At 40.0% G+C, this 22,383-nt stretch overlaps 2 protein-coding genes across 4 annotated transcripts in view; one reads left to right on the forward strand and one right to left on the reverse strand.

Moving 5' to 3' along the window:
• The window catches only part of TRPM5 (transient receptor potential cation channel subfamily M member 5), a gene marked incomplete at its 5' end in the record, with an annotated part of 39,606 nt that extends 25,454 nt beyond the window's left edge, over positions 1–14,152 (forward strand). Inside the window, 9 exons of the mRNA XM_082485415.1 lie at positions 1,288–1,406; positions 1,937–2,069; positions 4,495–4,669; positions 7,158–7,326; positions 8,012–8,190; positions 9,570–9,702; positions 11,785–11,857; positions 12,849–12,939; positions 14,030–14,152. Of these exons, the coding sequence (XP_082341541.1) occupies positions 1,288–1,406; positions 1,937–2,069; positions 4,495–4,669; positions 7,158–7,326; positions 8,012–8,190; positions 9,570–9,702; positions 11,785–11,857; positions 12,849–12,939; positions 14,030–14,130 (1,173 nt within the window). The 3' untranslated portion in view covers positions 14,131–14,152. The remainder of the gene's footprint in view (positions 1–1,287; positions 1,407–1,936; positions 2,070–4,494; positions 4,670–7,157; positions 7,327–8,011; positions 8,191–9,569; positions 9,703–11,784; positions 11,858–12,848; positions 12,940–14,029) is intronic.
• A 2,373-nt stretch (positions 14,153–16,525) lies between these two features.
• On the reverse strand, positions 16,526–21,302 carry TSSC4 (tumor suppressing subtransferable candidate 4). Of its 3 annotated transcripts, XM_082485872.1 has the most exons (4): positions 21,257–21,302; positions 20,621–20,743; positions 19,671–19,743; positions 16,526–18,593 (listed from the first exon to the last, which is right to left on the reverse strand). In XM_082485872.1, exon 4 carries the CDS (start codon positions 18,503–18,505, stop codon positions 17,465–17,467), a length of 1,041 nt encoding a protein of 346 aa, XP_082341998.1. In that variant the 5' UTR covers positions 18,506–18,593; positions 19,671–19,743; positions 20,621–20,743; positions 21,257–21,302; the 3' UTR covers positions 16,526–17,464. The 3 variants fall into 3 exon arrangements, with proteins under 3 accessions (XP_082341998.1, XP_082341997.1, XP_082341999.1); XM_082485871.1 differs by lacking the exon at positions 19,671–19,743; XM_082485873.1 differs by lacking the exons at positions 19,671–19,743; positions 21,257–21,302 and adding an exon at positions 21,070–21,198.
• Positions 21,303–22,383: the final 1,081 nt, after the last annotated feature.

Raw genomic sequence — 22,383 nt, forward strand, 5'->3', positions numbered from 1 at the left:
AAAACTTGAGGCAATAATTTGAACAGATTTACAATCTGTATAACTGTACAAGCTTGAAGATTTCAAGTGTCAGGTACAGTTTTGCACAGAAGAGCAATACAGAATGTATGTTATCCAAAATACTCCACCTCTCTCTCCCAGAGCAAGCTCCTCCACCACCATATAAACCTGCAGCTCCACCTCTGTTTCTCCATCCTGCTCCAGCCATAGCCAAGTCAAGTGCACTGCTAAGATTCAGGTGTCCTTCACTTTGCAAAGTATCTCTATGACTTCACTCCCCAGAACAAGGTCTTCCCACCACAAATAATGTAATTTGGAAGTGATATTCTACACCTGGAAATACAGCAGGCAACCCTACACCCACAAGAGATTCTTCCCCGCTGGGGACTGTTTAAAAAGACATGTAAATGAATTCAGATTATTTGTGGTTTTCCTAAAATACTTTTGAACTCAAAACATTAGCAGATCTCATTTTGGTTTGCTTTTCTTCAAAAAAATAACAAACAAACAAACAAACAAACCAAAAAACAACTCTAAACTTCTCCATTACACTCCCAGTTATTGTTTTGGAATGTCCCAGCTCAACAACCACAATAATTTGTGAACAATGGTGCTAGTGTGTTTCTAACTGTGGGTGCATAAAGCTGTCCTCTTTTGATATGAAAAAGCAGTTATAAACATTTACCCTGGAAGAACAAATAGGCGTTCATTATTTATGCAATAGGGACAGTGAAGGGGATCCCAGTTTCTTACAATTTATTTGAAATTATGCAGCAAGGCCATAACCAGAAGAGGACATGGAAAATACTTGGATCAAAGAACATTTGATTATAAACCTGTAAAACATGAAGAGTGCCAGACTAAAACCCACTTAAGAAACCCTACTCTTTGCCTAGATAATCAAATATGCACTCACTGACAATTCCAGTATACAAATGCCAAATCCGTTCATGCTGTTTAGATAGCAATGTCTAGAAACTGAACTTTGACTTTGTTGTTGTATTGTTTAACAACCTGAATGCTGACAAAATCTTAAAGCAGGCCTCAAAAAATTCTTAAGGTTAATATCACAAGAATAAAAAGATTTGATTTTTTTTCTTTTTCATCAAACTTTTGTGTTTTAAGACAGTACACTGAGCTTATGTATTCAAGCTTTTTTTCCTATCACACTAGGAATTTGGTTTTTCTCTTAGCAATGAAAGAGAAAAGGGAAACAGTTATGTTAAAACACAATGGAATAGTGAAACTGGAAACAGATCAATACTGATGATTATTTCTCCTTCGCAGAGTTTCTATACAGATGAAGACACAAATCTAATGAAAAAATTTAAACTGTATGTGGAGGATAACTGGAATAAATGTGATATGGTGACCATCTTCCTCTTCATAATTGGGGTAACCTGCAGGTATATAGCTGTTCCATGTGATGTGATCAGCAACAGTAGCAAGGGCTATGTAGGTCAACTCACAAAAGAGTCTCATATGCACGTGAGAACAGGCTATGACATTTACTTTTACAAGCTTTGAGACTTGTTTCTGCAATAAAAGCCTCTGAAATTCTGTGAAATCATAGAAGTTTCTCCAGAGACCACAAAAAGACATATTGGTATATTCAAACACACGTACAGAAAAGCTCTGCTGCTTTGTTGTTGTTGTTGTTTTGGCAATCACTTTTAGTCAATGTATAATATCTTTAAAAGGAATAAAACCTCATTGAAGCCAAGACAGAGAATACAGTATCCCTCCATCTTTTGGCTATTTCTCATCAGTGGGCAGACATTATGTTACATTCCTCTTACAGGCTTATGCAAGTACAGCCCTGAAGCACTTGCCTTTTCCTTACTAGGCTATGCCCAGAAACTGAGTGTAATATTTGAGAAAATACTTCTCAGCAGTATTTGCTGAAATCTGATATTTCATTTCATGTGTTCTGCAGGATGCTGAACTCAACTTTTCAAGCTGGCCGTACAATACTTGCCATTGATTTTATGGTGTTTACACTTAGGCTTATACATATTTTTGCAATTCACAAACAACTTGGACCAAAGATCATAATTGTGGAAAGGATGGTAAGTGTGCAGTCTCTCTCAGATAAATACTTGTGCTTTCTAAAAAATGGAAAGTAGGAAGTCTTCTCTTTACAAAGGAAATCAGTTTACAATCTATCTTTATTTTTATATTGTCAAGGCTTGTCATTTTGCATATATTCCCTTATTTATCATGAGTATTAGATGCAATAAGTTTGAAATAGATCCTTCCAAAGAGTTCTGTAGCGTAATAAGTTGGTCCCAATTTACTAATCCTTGTACCGTACCTAATCAGTTATTCTCAGATCTGGCAAATGCAGAGTAGAGTGTCTTTGACTTACTGCTATTCCTCCTACTTCATAAGCTGCGTGCATTCAGAGCAAAGATGTCAGACAGACAACAGGCAGGGCAAAACAAAAAGGCTTTGTAAGAAGCATGAAAAAAAATCTGTGAAAAAGGATAGTTGCAAGTTTGCCACGGGAGTTATTCTTACTTGTACTTCGTAGCTCCAAGTTACAATGAAAACATATTAGTACCTTGTGAGCATATGTTGGAAGATGTTGATAAAAGATTTTTATTTATTACCACTCTCCTGCAGGAAATGAGACATTAGGACTACAGTTACTGTGCTTGGGTATGCGTTGGTATGTTGAAGTAGCTTTTTATTTAGGCATGTTAATCCTCTAGGTCAATTAGCTGATGGTAACTGATTAATAGTTCATCTAATTGTAAGCGCTATTACAGAATCTACAAATATTTGATTTGTGGCTCACAGCAAAACTCAGTAAAAGCCCTGCAGTCTAAACAAGCCTATGTATTGAATAAACATAACTACCAAGCTATTTGGATTTGTCTACAAATGCAATAACTGGAACTCTAACACGATATTTTCTTGGAGTAGCAAAAGGGTAAATGGCAAATAAATATTTGTTCTTGAACATTATCTAGCTTACAGCATTAGGACACTTTTTTTGTAAGAGAACAAGTCAGATCTACAGCTCCTAAACCTTCCTGCATACCAAGCTAAACAAGAGCCTTGAACGTATATGGTGATGTGTCTACTATTTTGACATCTGAAGCCATATGAGATAACAAGCAGATGAGGAAGATGCAAGCAGGGACAACAAGCAGCAGCCTAGACTAAACCATAAAACGGGACCTTTCATCTTCCCCCCATCCAAGCCAACACAATGCCTTAGCTTTGGTAATTCAACATTGAACCTTACATCAAATGAAAGAACAGTGAAAGTTACTGCAGTAAACGATACCTTCTTGAAAGGTTCATCAAGTGGGTTAGGCAAGATCATTTCCCTTACTTAAACAGAGAAGCAATCCAACACTGTCTCTTATTGTCTTTCTCCTTTTTAACCTTGCTACAGAATTGCTGAAACAAGTCTGGTAGCTGCTAAAATGGTAGTTCAATGCCAGAAAAATGCCCGTTCACAGAGAGACTGCAGATTGGAAAAAAATATTTCCAGACTTGGCATCGCTGTCTCTTAACCACGACAGATACCATTACAGTCCTGCAGCATTGCTAAATTTCAAACCATCTGGAAAACAAAATAGATTGGTGAAAGTCAGAGAGACATCAACTGTGTCTTGACTGGTTTAGATATTTTGTTTCTTAATAGAACTCCGAGTAACATCCCGGAGGTCTGAAATGCCTATGCTTTTGGGTAACTGCACAATCAAATAATCTAATTGAAATGAATCTAGAGTCCCTAACGAACTCTGTCAGATTAGATGGGAAAAGGATGAAGTGTTCCTTTTCCACCAGGGAAAAATTACTGCACTTGAAATACATATTAGATTTTTTTTTTTTAAGTAAGTGTTTTAGGATTCAATTACTTCTGCTCCTGTAAAGAAACACAATGTTTAAAAGCATGAAGTCCTGAAAACAATCCCTCAGATGCATTACTTAGCTTGCAAACCCAAGACAGAAGCTACCTGATCCTTGCAGCCTTCAACATCTGCTGTATCAGTGGTTCAGTATTCATCAATGAGCACCGTTACCAGGATTCACTGCTGCAGCAGAACTCTTCTAATTCACAGTAAAGCAGTCGATGATACTGTGAGATCTCACAGAAAATCTGTATTTAAAAGGTACAATGAGATTCACTTAAAAAATAACAGGTGCTTAGTTTTTAAATTTTAGATTATTGAAAAGCAAGGTTTTAATTTAAAACATGCCTTTATCTAAATGAGTTATTTAATTTAAAGGAGCAATTTAATCTAAAACATGCCTTTACCTAATTGGCTGATTACAGGCCAAGAGCCACATGATAACAGCAAGGTCAAGAGAGGAATTCTGTGCATGGAACTGTATCCTATTCCATCTCCTTTAACCAAAACAAGCTTGTAAAGAAACAGAATTGTTTGAGCTGTTTTCATATAGGAAGACTACCGTTCTTTGACTATGCTATTACAGTCACCTCTCCTCCTTTTCTCTCCTCCCCCTCTTTTTTAGATGAAGGATGTTTTCTTCTTCCTGTTTTTCTTGAGTGTGTGGCTCATTGCCTACGGTGTGACAACTCAAGCTCTACTTCATCCCGATGACAGCCGAGTGGAATGGATATTCAGGAGGGTGCTTTATCGTCCCTACCTTCAGATATTTGGCCAGATTCCACTGCATGAAATAGACAGTGAGGAAATTTCTTTCCCCTCTAACTTGGCCATTTTTGAATGCACACTTTTGATTAGAGCATGGAATTCCTTCCCAGTATCTCCTTTTTTTTTTTTAATCTTTGTCCTGTAGGCCAAAGCTTTCACATTACTATGATATAAATAGTGTATTTGCAAAGAGATAACACGCATTGTGGAATTACATTAGAGCACAAGGGTTGGCCCTATTTAGACAAGCTGTCTGAAGCATTAACACAAGGATTTGCTGTTTTAAGGGCTGGCATACCTTCTTTCCCTTCAGTACATTTCTGTTCAGTTTAACCTAGGCTCAGATAACCCTGTATAAACTAAAATAATAACACCTCCATACATTTTGGCAGTAGTTTAAAGTGACAGTGTTAAAGCAGTACAGCTCTGCCCGTAAGCAAACACTTATATTTTAGAATAAATATTGCTCTAGAGCATTTATTGACTCTGGAGGTAAAGCTACCCAAATCAAATAAAGCTAGTAATTGCATATGTGCAACATTTCAAACAAAACAACATAAAAATAATCACAAGACAGGGAAATATTTGGACATAAAAGTTCAAGGGCAACATTTCTGATAGGTAAGCAGGTAAAATACAGAATAAGTAATCTCCCGAAGAAGTCTGAAGTAATGCCACAGCATTTAGCCAGAATAAGGATGGTAAACGTCAGTGGCGATACTGAAGTAGGATTCAAACTCGAGGTAATATAGATGGAACCAAAAAAATTCCATAGACAGAAGCAAACCAGTAAGAATTCTTTAACGTTCACTGTGCTTAATAAGAAAAAAACATATGTCTTAGAAAAGCCAAAAAAGTCTGAATGAGACAAGAGAGCAGGGGTGTGATTCATCTCACTTAATAGATGCCTAAAGGGTAAGCATTGACAGCGCAACCAGTCCCTCTTATTTCCATTAGAGCAATTAGAGAGAAACAAATATTTCTGGAATAGGACTCATCTCATTTGGAAATAGGTCAGACGTAGCATTCCCTAGAAATGTGTGTTTCTCTCCATTGGGACTGCAAAGGCTGCCTTCACCTGGATAAATAACTGGTTAAAAGACAGAGAAAAAAAGAATTAATTACACGGGCAACTTCCAGAAGGGAGTCATTTGTCCTGGGGCTCTCTGGGGCTTATTCTGTTTAACATCTTTATGAAACATATGGAAAAGGAGAGGGGTAATGAGGGTGGCAAAATTTGCTGATGAAACTACATTACTGGATAGTAAAGACTAAAGCTGACACCTAAGAGTTGCAGAGGACCCTCATGAGTGCTAAATCATCAAATGAAATTCAGCGTAGATAAATATAAGGTAATGCACTTGGTGAAAGCAGTCCCAGCTGTGGTATGCTTTGATTATAACTGCATGCTCCAAGGAATATGATCATGGGGTTATCTGTAGCCATTGGGAAAAGAATTATTAGTGAAAAAATGGAAAAAAAGAGTAAATATCACTATGCTACTCTAAATTTATGGATTTAATTCATAGCTGGAGACAGGATACAGGTCTAGACCTTTAGTCTGATTCAGTAGAACCATTCTTACTAACCTCTACTGCAAGGTCAGATGTACAAAGTAGTTTAAATTCAGAATGAGTTTCCCACCATTCCCAGCTTTTACTGAGTTTCTCCTCTATCATGGGTACCAGCATGAGGACTGCGAAAACACAAGTATGTGGGGGAACACAACTTCTAAATGCTGAAAAATGGTTTGACTTTGGGAACTCAAAACTAGTCTAAAAAGGATACAGCCTTTTCAAGACAAACCCCCTTTGCTGAATGTTACTAAAAAGCTGTGATAGCCATCTTGCCACTGAATGAACAGCCAAGTTCTGAAGGTCTGCATTGTCCTATGGTTGCAAACCTCTTGCAGATTAAAGCAAAGTCTCTTCATGTACACAACATGATTACATTTTCACAAAATTAAAGACATTGGATATTAGTTCATATAAATGATCTTTCAACTGCAAGAATTAGCTCAGTAGCTCCAGCAGTCAAAGAACTGTCCTTTGAGGTATAAGAGAGTCTCATATTTACAGTCCTGCTAGTAGTCAACAAGGGTAATACAAAAATACTATCACAATATTGGGTTTAAGCTTTTAATGATTGGAAAATATTCAGAACAAAATTATGTTGCTGTTTATATGCAGCCAAGATTTAATCTCATTTTAGTAATCTATATCATCATTGTCCTTGATTTGTATCTTAACAGTAAGGGTATTAAATATATGCTTCCAACCATGTCTCTAGTTCTTAAAAAAATACATGTTTAGGGATATTAATTCAGTTTTTATTTGCATTGAAATGGCTATGAAATGCATTACTTCAAACCTCAAGAACAATTTGTAATTCTTGCCATATTTGTTGAAAGTCTGAGATTTTTCTCACCAAAATGCAAAGCTTTTGTCTCCACTCTAAGAAATATATGTGGCAGTAGGATTTGTCAAAACAGTTATTTTATTTCTCTGTCTTCCTTTGCAGCATCTCAAATGTATCCCAGGAACTGTACATTTAATCCACTGCAGATTCTACAGGAGAACACACCATCATGTCCAAATACCTATGCCAACTGGCTCGTCATACTTCTGTTGGTCATCTTCCTACTAGTCACAAATGTACTCCTTATGAATCTCCTGATCGCTATGTTCAGGTAAGAGCAATTTCGGTAAGTATGAAGACAGAGGGTGCAAAGATATAACTGAATGCCCACATTTCCTACATTGCTGTTGGATATTCATTTTGGAATACACTAGTAATTTTCCTAATGAATATTATTTGGGGATTGATAGGTAGACTTCTGTGATCATATAGTTCTTAAGTTTTCATCATCCTTACCCTAGTCACATTAAAGACAAGAAGAAAAGAAGCCTCTTTTACTGCTAAAAATTCAATTGAACATGCATAGAAGGGTCTGGATCTCTGGCTGTGCTGCACTACAAGTCTGCAGGTGCAAAGCAGCCGTAAATCTGGCAGACTTAACAGTGGATAATCTGCACATAGGGGAAATGCTTGATGTCAACACGGCTAATAGTGATTCATGTGGTTGAAGAACTGACGTGGCATGTTTGCTGATCTTGCCTAAGTGAAGTAGAATTACCTTTCTTTTTAAAAAAAATCCTCATGTATTTTTTAACGTTTGAAGACTGCAACTGCAATTAGTTTAATGTCTAAGAATTTGCACAAACGTTAGACTAAATTAATCCTACTTGCTGAGCTTGCTGTTCCCTTTCTAAACTAAATGTGGGCAAATTTTGTAATAATAAGCTTTAGCTTGTTTTGGTAAAAACAGTTATAATACCTTTTTTCTTTTTTTTTTTTTTTTTCTCCAATTAAAGTTACACTTTTCAAGTTGTTCAGGGCAATGCGGACATCTTCTGGAAAATTCAGCGCTACAACCTGATTGTTGAATATCACAGCCGGCCTGCCTTAGCACCACCATTTATCATCATTAACCACATAACTCTGGTTCTCAGAAGAATCTTCAACAAAATGGAATATAAAAAAGAACATCTGGGTGAGTTGTTACAAACATCTAGCAACTGGAGACACTGACACTCTCCTAGGATATGCTGCATAGGCAAAACAGAAGAGCAATTAAGATTTCTGTAAGCCAAGAGTCACAAATTATTTTTAACAAAGGCTGCCAGGAGAGTACAAATGAAAAATATAAGGTTTATAATGTCTCGTCTATTATAAACGGTTTCCCACAATACATTTCTTTATGCACCACAGTTATTACAACAAAGGTGTCAATATAAAACTGGTTAAAAGGATTTGTTTTCTGAAGAGATAACAATGGGTAGGTTCAATGAATATTTATTTCACTTGCTCCTGAATTTTACTAATTATCAAGTACAGGCAACCCTAAAACATATGCCAAGTCTAAAGTCTACTAGGATCAGTGGAATTTCCCCATACAGAGACATGGAGAGAGAGCAAGCACGCTTAGAGAAATGGCGGTCCCTTAAAAGCTAAAATTCAAAAGGCAGATGAAGTTCAGCTAATTACAGAAGGCATTTAGGGGCTTTCTATAGTGTTCTGATTTGAGGGTTTCAGTGGCCAGTCTGGCCCAAACCACGACATTTAGTGATGGCAAACTTGGCCCATCTATTTTATTTGTATCTGATAAGCCTATTTACTCCTCATGTGTTAGCTGGTAATGGGCTTTGGAGCAGAACTGTTGTCAGACTGGACCAATTCAGAGTCCTTTGACCAAGCTCCCTTTCAGATACACTCCTATCTGGCTATCAAAGCATACTGATGAAGATTCTTAAAAAAAAATAAATTATTTTTTCCCCTAGGAAAGCAGGTACCTGGCTGCTCAGGTTATAGATTGAGTAGTGTCTGGAGCATGCAGCAAGTGTGCCCTTTTATCAATCTTTAGGAAGATACAAATCTAGTATGTTACATTCAAAATACATCTGTGAAATTGAGGTCTGTTGTTGGTTGGGACACTTGACAACAACAACAGGCTTTATACTTCAAGGTGGAGGAACTTATTCACAGTTTGTTTTTCCTATTTATATTTGTTCTAATAAAGAAGCTTAGATGATAAAGTGCATCTGAACATAAAGCTCAGCTCATTAAATATTTTGGGGCTAAAATATGTCAGAAGTGCAGTAAGGTTGTAAATAAGCTTAAATGGAACCACAGAAATTGGCCCGTGCTGTTCTTTAGAAAACTCAGGTGTCATATCCAACTGCAAAAAGCTCTATTGCCTTCCATCACAAGAAAAAAAAAAAAGCAGAAAATACTTATTTTACACTGCATTTTCATAACACAACACTCCTGCAATGGCAAGACTTCGTTTTTCTTTTAGCATAGCAGGCTTCCATTCCTAGTATAAGAGAAAAGGGAGTAAAATATAATTCTTAATTTTTTTTTTTCCTACAGAAAGAGATCTTCCTGTTGGCCTAGATCAAAAAATCATAACATGGGAGCTGGTGCAAAAAGAAAATTATCTTGTAAACCTTGAACAAGAAAGGAAAGAAAGCCATGAAGAAAGGCTGAAGGTCACATCTAATAAGTATGTTATTCTGACCCACAATAAGTGTACCTTGCAAGTCTTCAGCTTTGAATGAGAAACATTCAGGTGCCTGTAAAGCTTGTATGAAGAGTCCAAGAATGCAGGTAGGAAATATCCAGTCCACGAAAAAAGTGAGAAGCCAGCATCACTATTATATTAGAAGAGTGTTTGGTACTCTTGAAGTATGTCCAATCACAGGCCTGTAAGATCCAGCCAAATCTGCAGCCAAGCTCAATGAAAATCATACTCGTGAAGAAATGGTGGAAGAATAGTTCCTTTGCTATACTGCAGTGCACGTACTTCCATCTCCTGTAGGAACACAACACAGACATTTGGATTGTACCTTTGAATGGCTTAGACTTTGAATGGAAGTTTAAGATATCTTGCATTACCCCCAGCCCCCAGATGCAGAAGAACAACTATTTATGGCTTTACGGCATGAGACTACAAATTTCCACAAGGAATTAATGATATTAGCTCTGAAATTGTATTTAATTAAACGAGTCTCCATTTAGTTACTTCTTTAAAATATCTAAATTCTAAAGAAAGAGGGTGCTAAAATATTTTTCAGAGGTTTACTCTGAATGAGTAAATGTTTACTTTGTGTCTTTGAGATACAAAGTAGTTATGTGTAGGGAAAACAGAAACATCTAAGGCAATACTGAAAGCCAGACAGCATAAGCCTTCTTTAAAGAAGCTTTTCATACCTGTTTCAGCTGTTTCCTCTTATGATGAAACTGACTTCAAATAGAGGCACAATGGGTGTGAAAGTTATCATAGTAAGAAAGCTCCATGGAAATGTTATTGCGCTGTTTTCTTTCTGTGCTCTTTTTCGAAACAAACCTCCATCTGTCTAACTTGTAAAAGAGCTGGAGCCCAGAACAGTGGACTTGAGTACAATCTTGGAAATCTCTCTTCTAATCTACATAGACTCTTAATTCATAAGAATTTAGAATTATTGTGTTGGTTTAAACTTTATTCTTATAAGCAGATCACTGACAAACCCCAGGAATGAGAGCTCAATTGTTGAGATCAAGCAATAAATATGTGTGTAATTGCTTCCAAACAAAGGGCACAATTATAGTCTTTTTAGCTTTAAAACTAGAAAGCTTTACAGATGGTACATTGTAGATGAAGTTACTGCTTGGAGGGGAAAAGTAAGACTCAGTCTGGCTTCACAGTATTTCAGGTATAGCAGAGCCAGAAAGAGGCTGGAAAAGGTTCAAACGGAAACCACTAAACCCATGGCTTTTTATCTTTGCTCTTAGGTGTTAGCAGTGTGTATTTGAAATCTTATGAAACCCTCATAAAGCAATTCTTTGAACTTTGCATTGAACAAATCCCAAAATGCATTAGACCCAGCAGCAGCTTTTTCACATGGACCTAAACAGAACACAACCTGTTAGAGGGAAACTTTGAGATAGTAGTTAGGATAAAGTGGAGAGGGATTTGTGGAGCCTATGGGGAAGCAGATGCTAAAAATAAGGAACTGATGGGAGAAGAAGGGAGGGATACAGAAAGCATGCGGACAACAATTTGGAGGCACTATATGGAAGTTTCCTACGCAGTCCCTTTGGACTGCATGGAAAAAAGGAATTTGAATGTCGAGCCAGTTTCCAAAAACGAAACCCCATATAAATTTTAAGTGGCTCATCTCCTGCATGTTGATGGAAAATATTGTGGCCTCGGTTCTCACACCAGCATCAGTTTACATCTGGTACAGGCGAGACATAAGTGGCTGGAGAGACAGAGCTGGACCTAAGGCTCCTTTCTGTTGTCCTTGATTCCCACAGCAGCTGCGCCCAAGTGGCCCTCACCAGAAGCTGAACAGCTGCTGTAATCTGTGTGAGTTTACCCTGGGCACCAGGTGCATGAGAGTGGTCCAGGAATGCTGCTCTGTTCAATAAATACTTGCAGGAACACCTCAAAAGGACAAAATTTTTAGGGGGCTCTGGGACGTCTCAGCAGCACAGAGTTGCTGGTGAGGGGTCATGGCTCTAGTAAGTTATGTGGGTTTTGTGGTTTAGGATTTCTTCTGAGGCTTTTCCCTTTTTGCTCAGCGTGTCTGCTTTGTTTCCATAGGGTGGATAATTTGTCTAAATATTTTAGTGCACTGAAAGAACAAGAAAAGCGGTTTAAAGTTATGGAAGCCCAGGTAAGTAATATGTTTATAGGTATTTATAACAGCTTTAGGATTTCACCATGTTTCTCTCATTTAATGGTGGTTTGGCAGACCCTATTTAGGGATAAGGGAAGGAGAAATGGATCTGTATTATGATTTCACTTTCCTTATTGTTTTCTCTCTGGTGATACACGTATGTAAAGAAACATTTCTGACCTCTGGGAGAAAGAAGGAGGAATACAGCATTTCTTGCTCTCTTTACTAGTCTACTTGAGAAGTGTTTATTTCCTTCATTAAGAATGCTTCTGGAAGGAAATGCTTCATCTTCCCCTCTCCATTTTTTCCCTTTGCCCAACCTTTTCTTTCTCTAAAATTGACAACTGTGAAAATACCCATATTCTGTCTGGTCTGATCCAGACTAATCTTCTTGGACATCAGTTTTTTCTAATTTTCTTAGATACCAGATACCAACGTCTCAAAGGGAAGTGTCTAGCATACAAATTTAAAACATAAATAATAGAAGGAAACCCTATCTAGAGCTTTTGATGACAAACCCTTGAAATATAAACAAACATTTTTAAAACAATCTGAAAATGCTCAGCGTTACCATGTGCTACATAGCACAACTGTCATTGTTTTCTTTGTCCCTAGAACACTCCAGTGTAATTTTGGCCTCGCTGGAAGTTCCTTATCTTAATATTCCCATTGCAGTTTCCCTCCCTTTTCTTATCCATTTTATGGCTTCCTGAAAAGTCATGAAAAATGTTGACACCAAATACAGGTCCAACAGGAACTCACAAGAAATGCTTTAATAACTTTGTGCCAGCTTGCGATAATCCAACATACTCACAAAAAAAAAGGGAAAGTATTTAATACAAATCTTACTCCAAGACAGTTCAACTATTTCTTTAAAAAAAAAAAAAAGGTATCTCTGATGCTGCCTAGATTATCTTTCCTGCAAATTTAAGAATGCATAAAGTACTACAAAAATTAGCTCATATAGAAATCACTACCTTTTTTGTAGATTTGCTACTGTACAGCTGTTATCTCCTCAATGGCAGAAGTTTTAAACAAAACCAACCTCTTGTGCAACCAACCAGCTCCAAACTATACATGTAAGTATTGAAAACAGCCATGGAAAAGCTAATTAATATAGCTGAACAATTTAGTTAAAAAAAAAAGGAAAAAAAAAAAAAGATTGTAAAAGAACCACATAAGGAGGTGCAAAGGAGTATACTTAGAGGTAATGGGAATATAAACAAGGAACAGAATATTCATACTTCAGAATGAAAAGATTTGCTTTTGCAAAGTAGATTTAAAAGCTTTGGGGAAAGGACTATCACTTTGTGTGTGTTAGAACGATCTCATGCAACTTTAAACATGTTAATAAGCATCTATTTGCCACAGGGTTTCTTGAGAGGATTGTGTCTTGGCAGTTTCTTGTATCAATGAGATAGTAATACCAAAGTATTATCAAAACATTCAATATGGATAACATATAATGTTATGGATACATAATATGGATAAAATATAATGAGCAAGCCTCCTACTTTGTTTTAATCAACACAGCTCATTTGCTTTCAGAGCTGCAACTATTTCTGTTGGTTAAGAATCTCGTCCTGTGTCCCTGGGCTTTGCTGGTTGGAGTTTAAAACATTGGAGACAGAAACAGACTATTTCTCAGCCACTGCAGGACATCCTACACAATAAAGACTTTGGATCTTCTTAATGATTTATTTCAGTATCTACCTATTACTATCTATTACACAAAAAGCTCTCCAAAACCCATAAACTGAACATACATATACTATATGGGAAAAAGAAGTAGCTGGAAACTCAGCAGTCATGACACCTCAGGTCATTCAGACTTGAACTAACCTCAAATTTGACTTAATTCTGTTAGAAGCTTATAAAACATACATAAATTGCTTCATTATCAACATTGCAGTAAGAAAAACCATCCTGTAGCATGGTCCCCAGACATTTTAATACTGTAACAGCATAAAAATCAGAAACTTAAATAGCTGAAAAATAAAGAAGAAACTGTTTTTTATCATTCACTGAGCAAATGCAAAGTAATAGAATATATAGCATCTTTTTATTGAGGATTATTTTCAACATATTAAAGTTTCTTAAGCAATTAGTATTATGTGCCCCTTGTCCTAAGGCTTTTAAACAAGCACGTGGCTTTTACAATCCTATTAGGTGTGACAAATGCCAATGCAGAAGTGCCTTTGCCAGAAAGAAGTGAAAGAAGAGAGCGTGCAGATCAGATCGAGACTGACATCACATACATCGATAATTAACTTTTACTCTAATTTCTTTAGATTAAACCTTTTGTCCTACTGAACTACTGTAGAAGTAAAGTCCTAACCTCATGGAGGCCTAAGGCCCAGCTTTCAAAGCCTTTATGCCAAGCACTGTCAATGTTTGACACTACAGAGGATTTCTTGGTCTTCCTCCTTCAATTTCTTGGGCTTTTTTCCCACCTGCTCCTATATCGCTTGGTCCTTTCTTCAAAACTCCATTCCAAAATTCGCACTACAGACTTTCTCCTCCGGGATCACTCTACCTCATTTTCTAAATACGATCTGCTTTCTGTTCTCCAGATATCATACCCTCAATCCAACCTCATAATTGCTAATTTCCACATTTCTCTGTTCAATGGAGTCTCCCTTTTGAAGGGTGGTCATTTTACACACTAAAAACCAAGCCACTTTCTTGGCCAAGAAAGCAAGCTCATATTTCTGAATCGCTTTGAAAGGAAATCAAGAAATAGTTTCCACAGGAAAGGGCCTGGGATGCTGAACTATTACAATCCGTTCAGTTCCTGGAGTTCTTACAACCCTCAAGCGATTGCACTCACCGTCTTCTCTTCCCACGCTGGCTTCTGTGAGGTATTCCTTTGCCGGTATTCCTCGTTGAGGGCTCCTCACTCATCCACAGAAACTGGAATCTCATTGCATGGTCCTCAAATGTGCAGTGGCTTGCAGTCACTTTCCAAACACAAAGCAGGTGGCCCTCCCGCAGTCAGACCCCCAGCCTCCGCTTGCTTTCTTGTTCTAATGCCAGATCACAGCTGCCATCAGCTCGCTGCTATTAAACATGACTTTGCTTTTATGCATCACACCACATCTACACCTAAGCAGATTTCTGATTTCATTTTACTTTTCTCTCTCAAAGGTCAGGGGGAAAAAAAAAAAAAATCACCTAAGAGATTTTAAAGCAAGAATGTGTAGCAAGAATTTTCCTACAAACCAGGAATTTGGACTGTTTGTAATTTTTTTCATTACTTAAACTGGCATGTACATTTTTAGCATACAAAAGTTAGCTGGCTTTATTAGAATTTTGTATGAAAAAATACACCAATAAAATGAATACTACTACCGTCCTTTAAAGGGAAATTTCTTTGGAACAATACAAACAGCATCAGAAGGGGGAAGTACTGGGTTGTGTTCTTTCTTCCACTGATAAGCTTCAACTGAACCTGATTTCCTCACACATGTAACACTGCTTCTATGCAACATAAATGTAGGTTGCACAAAAGCTTTGCTACCAGAGGCAGGGAAAAAAAAATCTCAGATCCGATAAAAATATCTTTCCAACACGAGTGTTTTATTAATAGATATTAAACTTGTTATGATGTCGTCATAAAATGGGCATTTGTCCAGTTTATTCAGCTATGCCCCAGAACTCAGCGACCCCATTAACAGCAATGGAATTTTGGTTACTGTCCTACCTGTTCTTCACCTTAGGCTAGCAGAAGTTATAAAACCAGTTAAGTTTGTACTAAGCTACATTTTTTGTTAGGAAATAATGCCTATCTTACAACCAGCATGCCCTGCTCTAGCAGCAGCTTCCATTCTGAAATGGCTACCATTTTAATTGTGATCAGCACATTAATTATCCACTGGAAACCAAAATCTATCTATTTGGAATTGTCATGTCCCACTCACATGCACTAGAACAACTGACGTATTTAGCAATGACCCATTAATTAATGTGCATCAAACCGCATACTTATGAGAAAATACATTCTGCTTTTAATTTTAAAAGGTGAATTTCAAAATATAGAGCAGTGTTACTCATTTTACATTGCTTTCTGCTTCTGCTGCCAAATGATCCATCTGCTCAAACACAAAGACCCAAATGATTTGGGCCTACCAGTAAATTATTGATAAGATGCTGACACCCCTACACAGGAAGTAACCTCCTCAAATATCCTTCAGAGTTTGAGCAAGCGCAGTCTAGCAAGAAAGATCACAAATTCTAAAGAAGTAATCTTTCACTACACAGTTATAAATACTAATGTTGGGGTTGGTTAATTTAGAATACTGGCAAAAAAATGTCAGTCCAAACTAACCTGAGCTAATTTGAGTTTCAAATCACATAACCTTTCCGAGAATTTAATCTTTCAACCTTATTTATACAATTTATTAACATTCTGTGTGAAAAACTATATTTAACATTCATTACAATGTGACTCATTGTATGAGGTGGTTCATCCTATAAGGTGATTCTGTACATATTGTAAAATGATTGAAAATGTTAAAAATGAGAATTTTAGAATCTAAAATAAGACTTGAGGGAGAAGTTACAAAAGGGTAAGCTTAGAGTAACATTCTAAATTTTTGAAATAAACAGTATTTGTTAAAACTCCTATAGTTGCATTAATCAGCATGGTTCAAAAAGATGAAGAAATCAAGCTAAAACTGAAAGTTTATTGAATCACAAAGAACAAAACAAATACCCAGTTCTGGTATAAATTCCTCGTTTCCACCAAATCCACACACAGAATCAATGTGGAAGCAGTACCACCTGGAAATGACATACAAACGTGCAGGCCAAGAATCATCACAGCGTATCATACCAGTAAGAGGAAAAGCTGCTGCCCAAATTAACACCTGAAGCTGTTGCAAATTCTGATCTACACTCAACATGATGAGACTTGGCTGAAGCCATCCTGAGGATGTCTTCTCCAGGATGCATCCAGAGCTGTACCTGTCTGCAGGAAACATCGTGTTTTTTAAAATCTTTATCATGTAACACTAAATAAGGTAAATATTAAGCCAAACTTAATATTTGAGCTCTCCAAAGTCATGAGGGGCACCGTTGTGCTTTCACTCTCAATGGCAATGAGAGAAGGATGTGTTAAAAAAAAAAAGTTTTCTTCGCTGGGACAGGGTCAGGAGAGACCACATCTGGCGGAAGACTAGGTTTTATTTTCATTGTTTAATAATCTCTACATAGTGACCTCATCATCTTTGTTCCAGGATTTGGGAACAGCTCTAAATTCAGGGGTTAGTAGGAAGACTTGCAGGCTTTTAGCTAACACATCTTTTTCTTTGGCGCTCAGGGCTACTTCAGCTCCAGAGCAAATCCCACAGAGCTGCTCAAGCAAATAAAGCACACTTTATTCTCTCCTGCTAGGGTGCAACTGTCCTGTGCCCACAGACTTCTCACAAACCAAAAGCCTGGAGCGTATTTCTAACAATATAAAATGTTCTTGCTGGCTACAATGCAAGCCATTAGACAAAAAGCTATCACATGGTTTCCAGACCAGAAAAAAAAGTCAGAGAAAAAAACAAATTTATCCAAAGACATTACAAGTCCTTGGATGTCACCAGTGTGCTCCATTCTTCAGGACTCTTCCCCATCCCCTTCGTCATCTACTTTAGGGCGGAAATTTTTCCTATTCTTCTTCTTACTGCAGTGGAACCCAACTGTTTCCACTGATGACTCTTCACCCACACCACTAAACCTTGCACTAAGCTTGCCTTCTGTATTCAGGTCCCCTGCCATCATGCACTCCTCCTCCTCAGTTGCCTTTCCACTTCCACTGCCTAAGTGCCCCAGCTCTACCTTATCCTCCTCCCTCAAGTCATCAGTCTTTTTAAGAGATTTTCCTTTCAGATCCATTTTCATGTGTTTCTTATCATCTTCTCCTGCTGATGTTTTCTTTTCCAGCCCATCAACTCCCCTTTTTATTGGTTTGGTGAAGACAATCCTCCCTGCTCCGCAGCTGGAAGGGTCCTGGTTGAAGTATGGGGTGTAGCTACCTTGGGTAGCTGAGCTTTGTTCCTCCCCTCTTTTCTTCAAACCCTCTAGAAATTCCATGGCCACTGCCCTGTTAGTCTTGTCAGTAGACTCTGAAACTCCATCTAGGCTGTATTTGGTCCAGCGCTCGGGGTGTGCCACATAGTCAGGCACCGCAGGTGAGGTTTTGGGAGCCTGCACTGGTTTTGCTTGCTTTACCAGGCTTTCTGGAACCGTGTTACTTGAAACTGTGGCTGGAGGCAATGGACGCTTAAACCTCCCATCAACAACATTATCTTCAGGCATTGAGGGCACAGACAACCTGGCCGCCTCTTCCAGGCAATCAAAAATGCTCTGGCTACGGAGAGAGAACGTAGAACTCATGCCCCTCAGATGGAACGGCTGGACAGGAGATCCGTGACTGCTGTTTGAAGTGTCAGGTGTCTCCCCTGCTCTGTAATCCCCATCATCTACAGATGGCTCCTCAGGAGATATTGTATCAACCTCCGCTTCATCCGCTAACCCCAAATCATCGGAATCAGAATCGCTGAGCGACACTGTGTCTGAGGGCAGAGCTCCTTCGTAGTCTGTGGCACCACCAGCCACTATCCCCAGAAAGGGTTCACCTCCATCCTGATCTCCCATCTTTAAGCTATCACTCCACTGAGGTCTTTCACGTAGGCCCAGGAACAGCTGCAAATACGGTTTTCCAAAAGCCCAGCAACTTTAGTGCCTAGAATACAAAGGAGCATAAAAATTCAACTGTGAAATGAGAACCAAGTACGAGACTATCATTCTGTGCCATGCAAAATAATTATTACTGCAATATCACAGGCAGCTGTACTTCAGGGATTCCTAAGCAATTTTGCCTGAAATAAAAACATTATTTAAGGAATGAATGCACACTAAAATTGAAGACTTACACAAGACTCAATACAAGAATATGAAGTAATTAAAAACTGCGTTGCACACCAAATTTCATTAAAGGTTACAGCAGGTCCAATTACTAAAAGATGAGCATATTTTTTTTGAGCATTTCTGAATACTCTGTAACTGTCTTACGCATCTTCCAAGAGAAAGCAATGACCTCTCCAAATTACACCCTGCGTCTATGATACTGTATAAATCCACAAAACCACATGCTAATCTCTCACACTTTCTTCTGGCCATTACAATCCTTTACTGCATTAGCTACTTTACCTCCTGTCCCCAATAATCATCAAATTCTGCCTATTATAAGGGACCCTATCGCTGATAGAGGTCAGCGGCAGAGCAGCCACAAAAATATCAGGGCTGAAGTTTCAGGATTGCTTTAAAGTGACGCTGACTTGTACATACAAGCTCCACTCCATCCTTGGCTTTAAGCTCTCATGTCATTACTAGATTCCTGGAATCACAAAATGAGCCAGCTCAAGAAATGAATCCCACTGCATTAAGAAAACTAATTGCGCATGCCATGCTTGTGCATGGAAACGAGGGGAGGGTGCAAAAAAGGGACCGCAAGAGCTGGCCCTTCAGTCAGTAAAAGACAGTGTGATCTGCAGCCTGACTTCCAGTAGTGGCTGGAACACCTGATTCATTCTGCCACCTGCTTGAAGGGAACTTGCAGAACCAAGGTGGTTGATGAACACACTACTGCTTGCCAGGCAATCAGAAACAGAGTTGGCAAACACGCGCCTCGGTTCAGCTCACAAAAACATGAATTACAGAAACAGTTCTAATATATTATTAGAATAAGCTCAACTACCTAATTATAGGTTCTTTCTAAAACGATGCAGTAAACAGACATGGAAAGTCTGTAGTCACTCACTTTCTCTTGAGACTGAGTCAGCTTCCCCTCCTGAGGGTCAGTTAAAGCCACCAAAGATCTCAGCACTTCCACCCTAGAAAACAAACATTTCCATCACAATACTGGAAATGTAGTTTTGAAATGAGTTTTAAAAATAATTCCTTCCCCCTGAATCATCCGAAGCTGCAGATCGGAGTTCTAAATCTGACACAAACTCATGCTAGTATAAAAAGTCTGCAGATATTCCTGGATTTTTGGCAAAAGAACAACACGCAGCCTAGCAAGGCAGGCACCACTATATTTACTCAGTCTCCACAGTCACGTTGCCAACCTTATTCTGTAGAACAGAAGAGAGGTTTTAGAATAACAAAACTGTAATTGCATGTGCAGGAAACCATTACTAAATGAACAGTATTAAATGCAGCTAAGAAAATATAAAAATTATAGTTATGCATTGCAAGTACTAAGTGCTCCAAAAAAACAGACCATGGATACCACAGAGTTCTGTTTTCAAAGAAAGGTCATATTCACAGTTAGGGCCAGATTTTCATGAGGCATTAAAACATAAAGAAACTTCTGAAGAATTTAACAGACCAAGCATCGTGTTCCATGTAAAGTCTGGCTGTCTTTGACAAAAGTGATCTGATGACTGCTTTTGAAAACTCTGCCCTTGGTGTAATACCTAAATGGGAAATAATCGTCTGAAAATCATACATCCTTCTGCTTAGTTTTATAACACATAAAAGTAACGACTACAACCCAAAAGAGACACTGAAATGCATAACTGACTACTAAAACAGCTGTTTTCAGATGGCTGTGTAAGTGTTCATCACAGGCTGTGAATTAGGGTGTATCTCTTGTCTGAGGGCAGTTACACAGAAAGGAAAAATTTTACTCCTAAGGAGAAGTTTTACCTTTAACAGCACTAGTAGCCAAACATACTGACCCTACAGCACACCAGACAGACTCACAGGATTGTTATGGTGACGTGATCACAGCACAACTCAGATAGGATGGTGTCTCTCGGGAAGGGAAGGTCCTCATTGGACTTTTCCATCCTGGTCCTACTCAGGCTCTGTGCGTCCTCCTGCAGCCTGTGAGGAAAACAGAGACCCCAGTCACTCCAAACCACGGCCAAGAGTCCATTCTCACCTCCAGCAAAAACTGCTGGCAATCTCCTGCCAAGCGTAGCGCAGTCCTTCGGGATGGTGCCCACGGAGGCTACTAGGCCAAGGAAGAGGGCGGCCACCCCCGGGCCCCGGCTCACACCTCCAGTGGGCACCCCACTCCGGGGAGGGGGAAACGACAGACCCCACGGCTTTGCCCAACACCACGGGTGCAGCCCACAGCCTCGGCCCTCCTGCCTGCCCGCCCAGGGCCCAGCTCCCTTCCCCGCGCCGGGATCCAGTTGGATACACACCCACGCCCCCGGCCCGCAGGCCTCTGCACCCCCAGGGGCTGACGCCTTTCTCCAGCCCCTGCACCCTTCTCCTCACGACACAGGGCCGCCCGGAGCCCCCCTGCCGCCGGCCCACCGCCACCTCCGGGCACACAGCGCGAACGGCGGGGAAGGGCGCGGGGGAGGGAGGGAGGAAAGCGCCCCGTACCCCGACACAGCACAGGCCCAACGCCTCCTCGCAGCGGCCGCCCGCCTTTCCCGCCTCTCCCCCTCGGAGACAGCCCCCGCGAGGGGCGCGCTGGGACACTGAGTCCCTACCAGCCGACGCGGGGCTGCAGTGCCCGGCGGTGAGACTACAACTCCCAGAAGGCAAAGCGGCGCGGAAGGGGCGGGAAGCGGGAGGCAGTCGCTCCTCCCCGCACCGCACCGCCTCTCTCTCGCTCTCTCCCTGCCTTGCGTCCTGGGAGTTGTAGTCGCCCGCCTTTCCCTCGGCGGCGGACATTTTGAGAGCCGTGGCGTGGGGGAAAATATGACGGGCCTGCCGCGAAAGGGGGCCGGGCCGCGGCAGTGGAGGGACTACGGCTCCCGGCGTGCACCGCGCCGCCCGCCATTTTGCGGCCTGTGAGGAGACGGGGAGGTGCTGGCGCTGCTGCCGCCGCCGCTGGCGCGGTGCCGCGTTTGAGGTTCCCCCGTGAGCCCCGGAGAGGCTGTGGTGCTGGCGGCTGGGAAGGGACTGGTGGTGGCTGAGGCAGCACGGCCGCTCCTCGGGCTGCCCGGCGCCGTGAGGGGGGCGGCGAGGCGGGCACGGTGCTGCCTCCCTAAAGAGTCTGGAAAAAAACATGTCAAGAGCAGCCTTTTTTTCTCATCAGAAGAGCAGGGTTTGGCCACGGTGAAAACCTAGGCGGAAGTGTCTGGGGTTTTGTTTTGTTATTTTATTTTCTAACCAGAAAACCCCAAGTCACTTGGGGCATAAAACCACATCCAAAAAAAACCCCAAAACCTTTCCATTTTCTGTCCCAGAAGAACATTTTTTGTGTGTGCATCAAGAAGCAGAATTCTGTCTGAAAATGTTTTATTAGTGTTGGCCAAAGATGTGTTCTCCTCCTATCCCCCCCCCCCCCCCAGGAAAAAGTTTAAATTTTCAGTGGAAATGTATTTACCAAGTGGCTTCAACATTTAGCTTGTTTACCCTAGGTTAAGGAAAAAAGAAGCAAGGCTGGCTGTGCCTGTGGGCCGTGCCAGCATGTGGCCCACCGGTTTGCAGGGCTCCTCTCTACCCTTTCCACCAGGCTCAGGCTCTCTTACTGCCTTGTATGGCCCTGGGCCTTCATCGTT

This window comes from Vanellus vanellus (genome assembly GCF_965231255.1).
Source record: "Vanellus vanellus genome assembly, chromosome: 6".
Taxonomy (NCBI): Eukaryota; Metazoa; Chordata; class Aves; order Charadriiformes; family Charadriidae; genus Vanellus; species Vanellus vanellus.

Excerpts from the sequence above, each read along its gene's own strand:
- TSSC4 (XM_082485871.1), bottom strand. The coding sequence starts at position 18,505 with ATGGGAGATCAGGATGGAGGTGAACCCTTTCTGGGGATAGTGGCTGGT.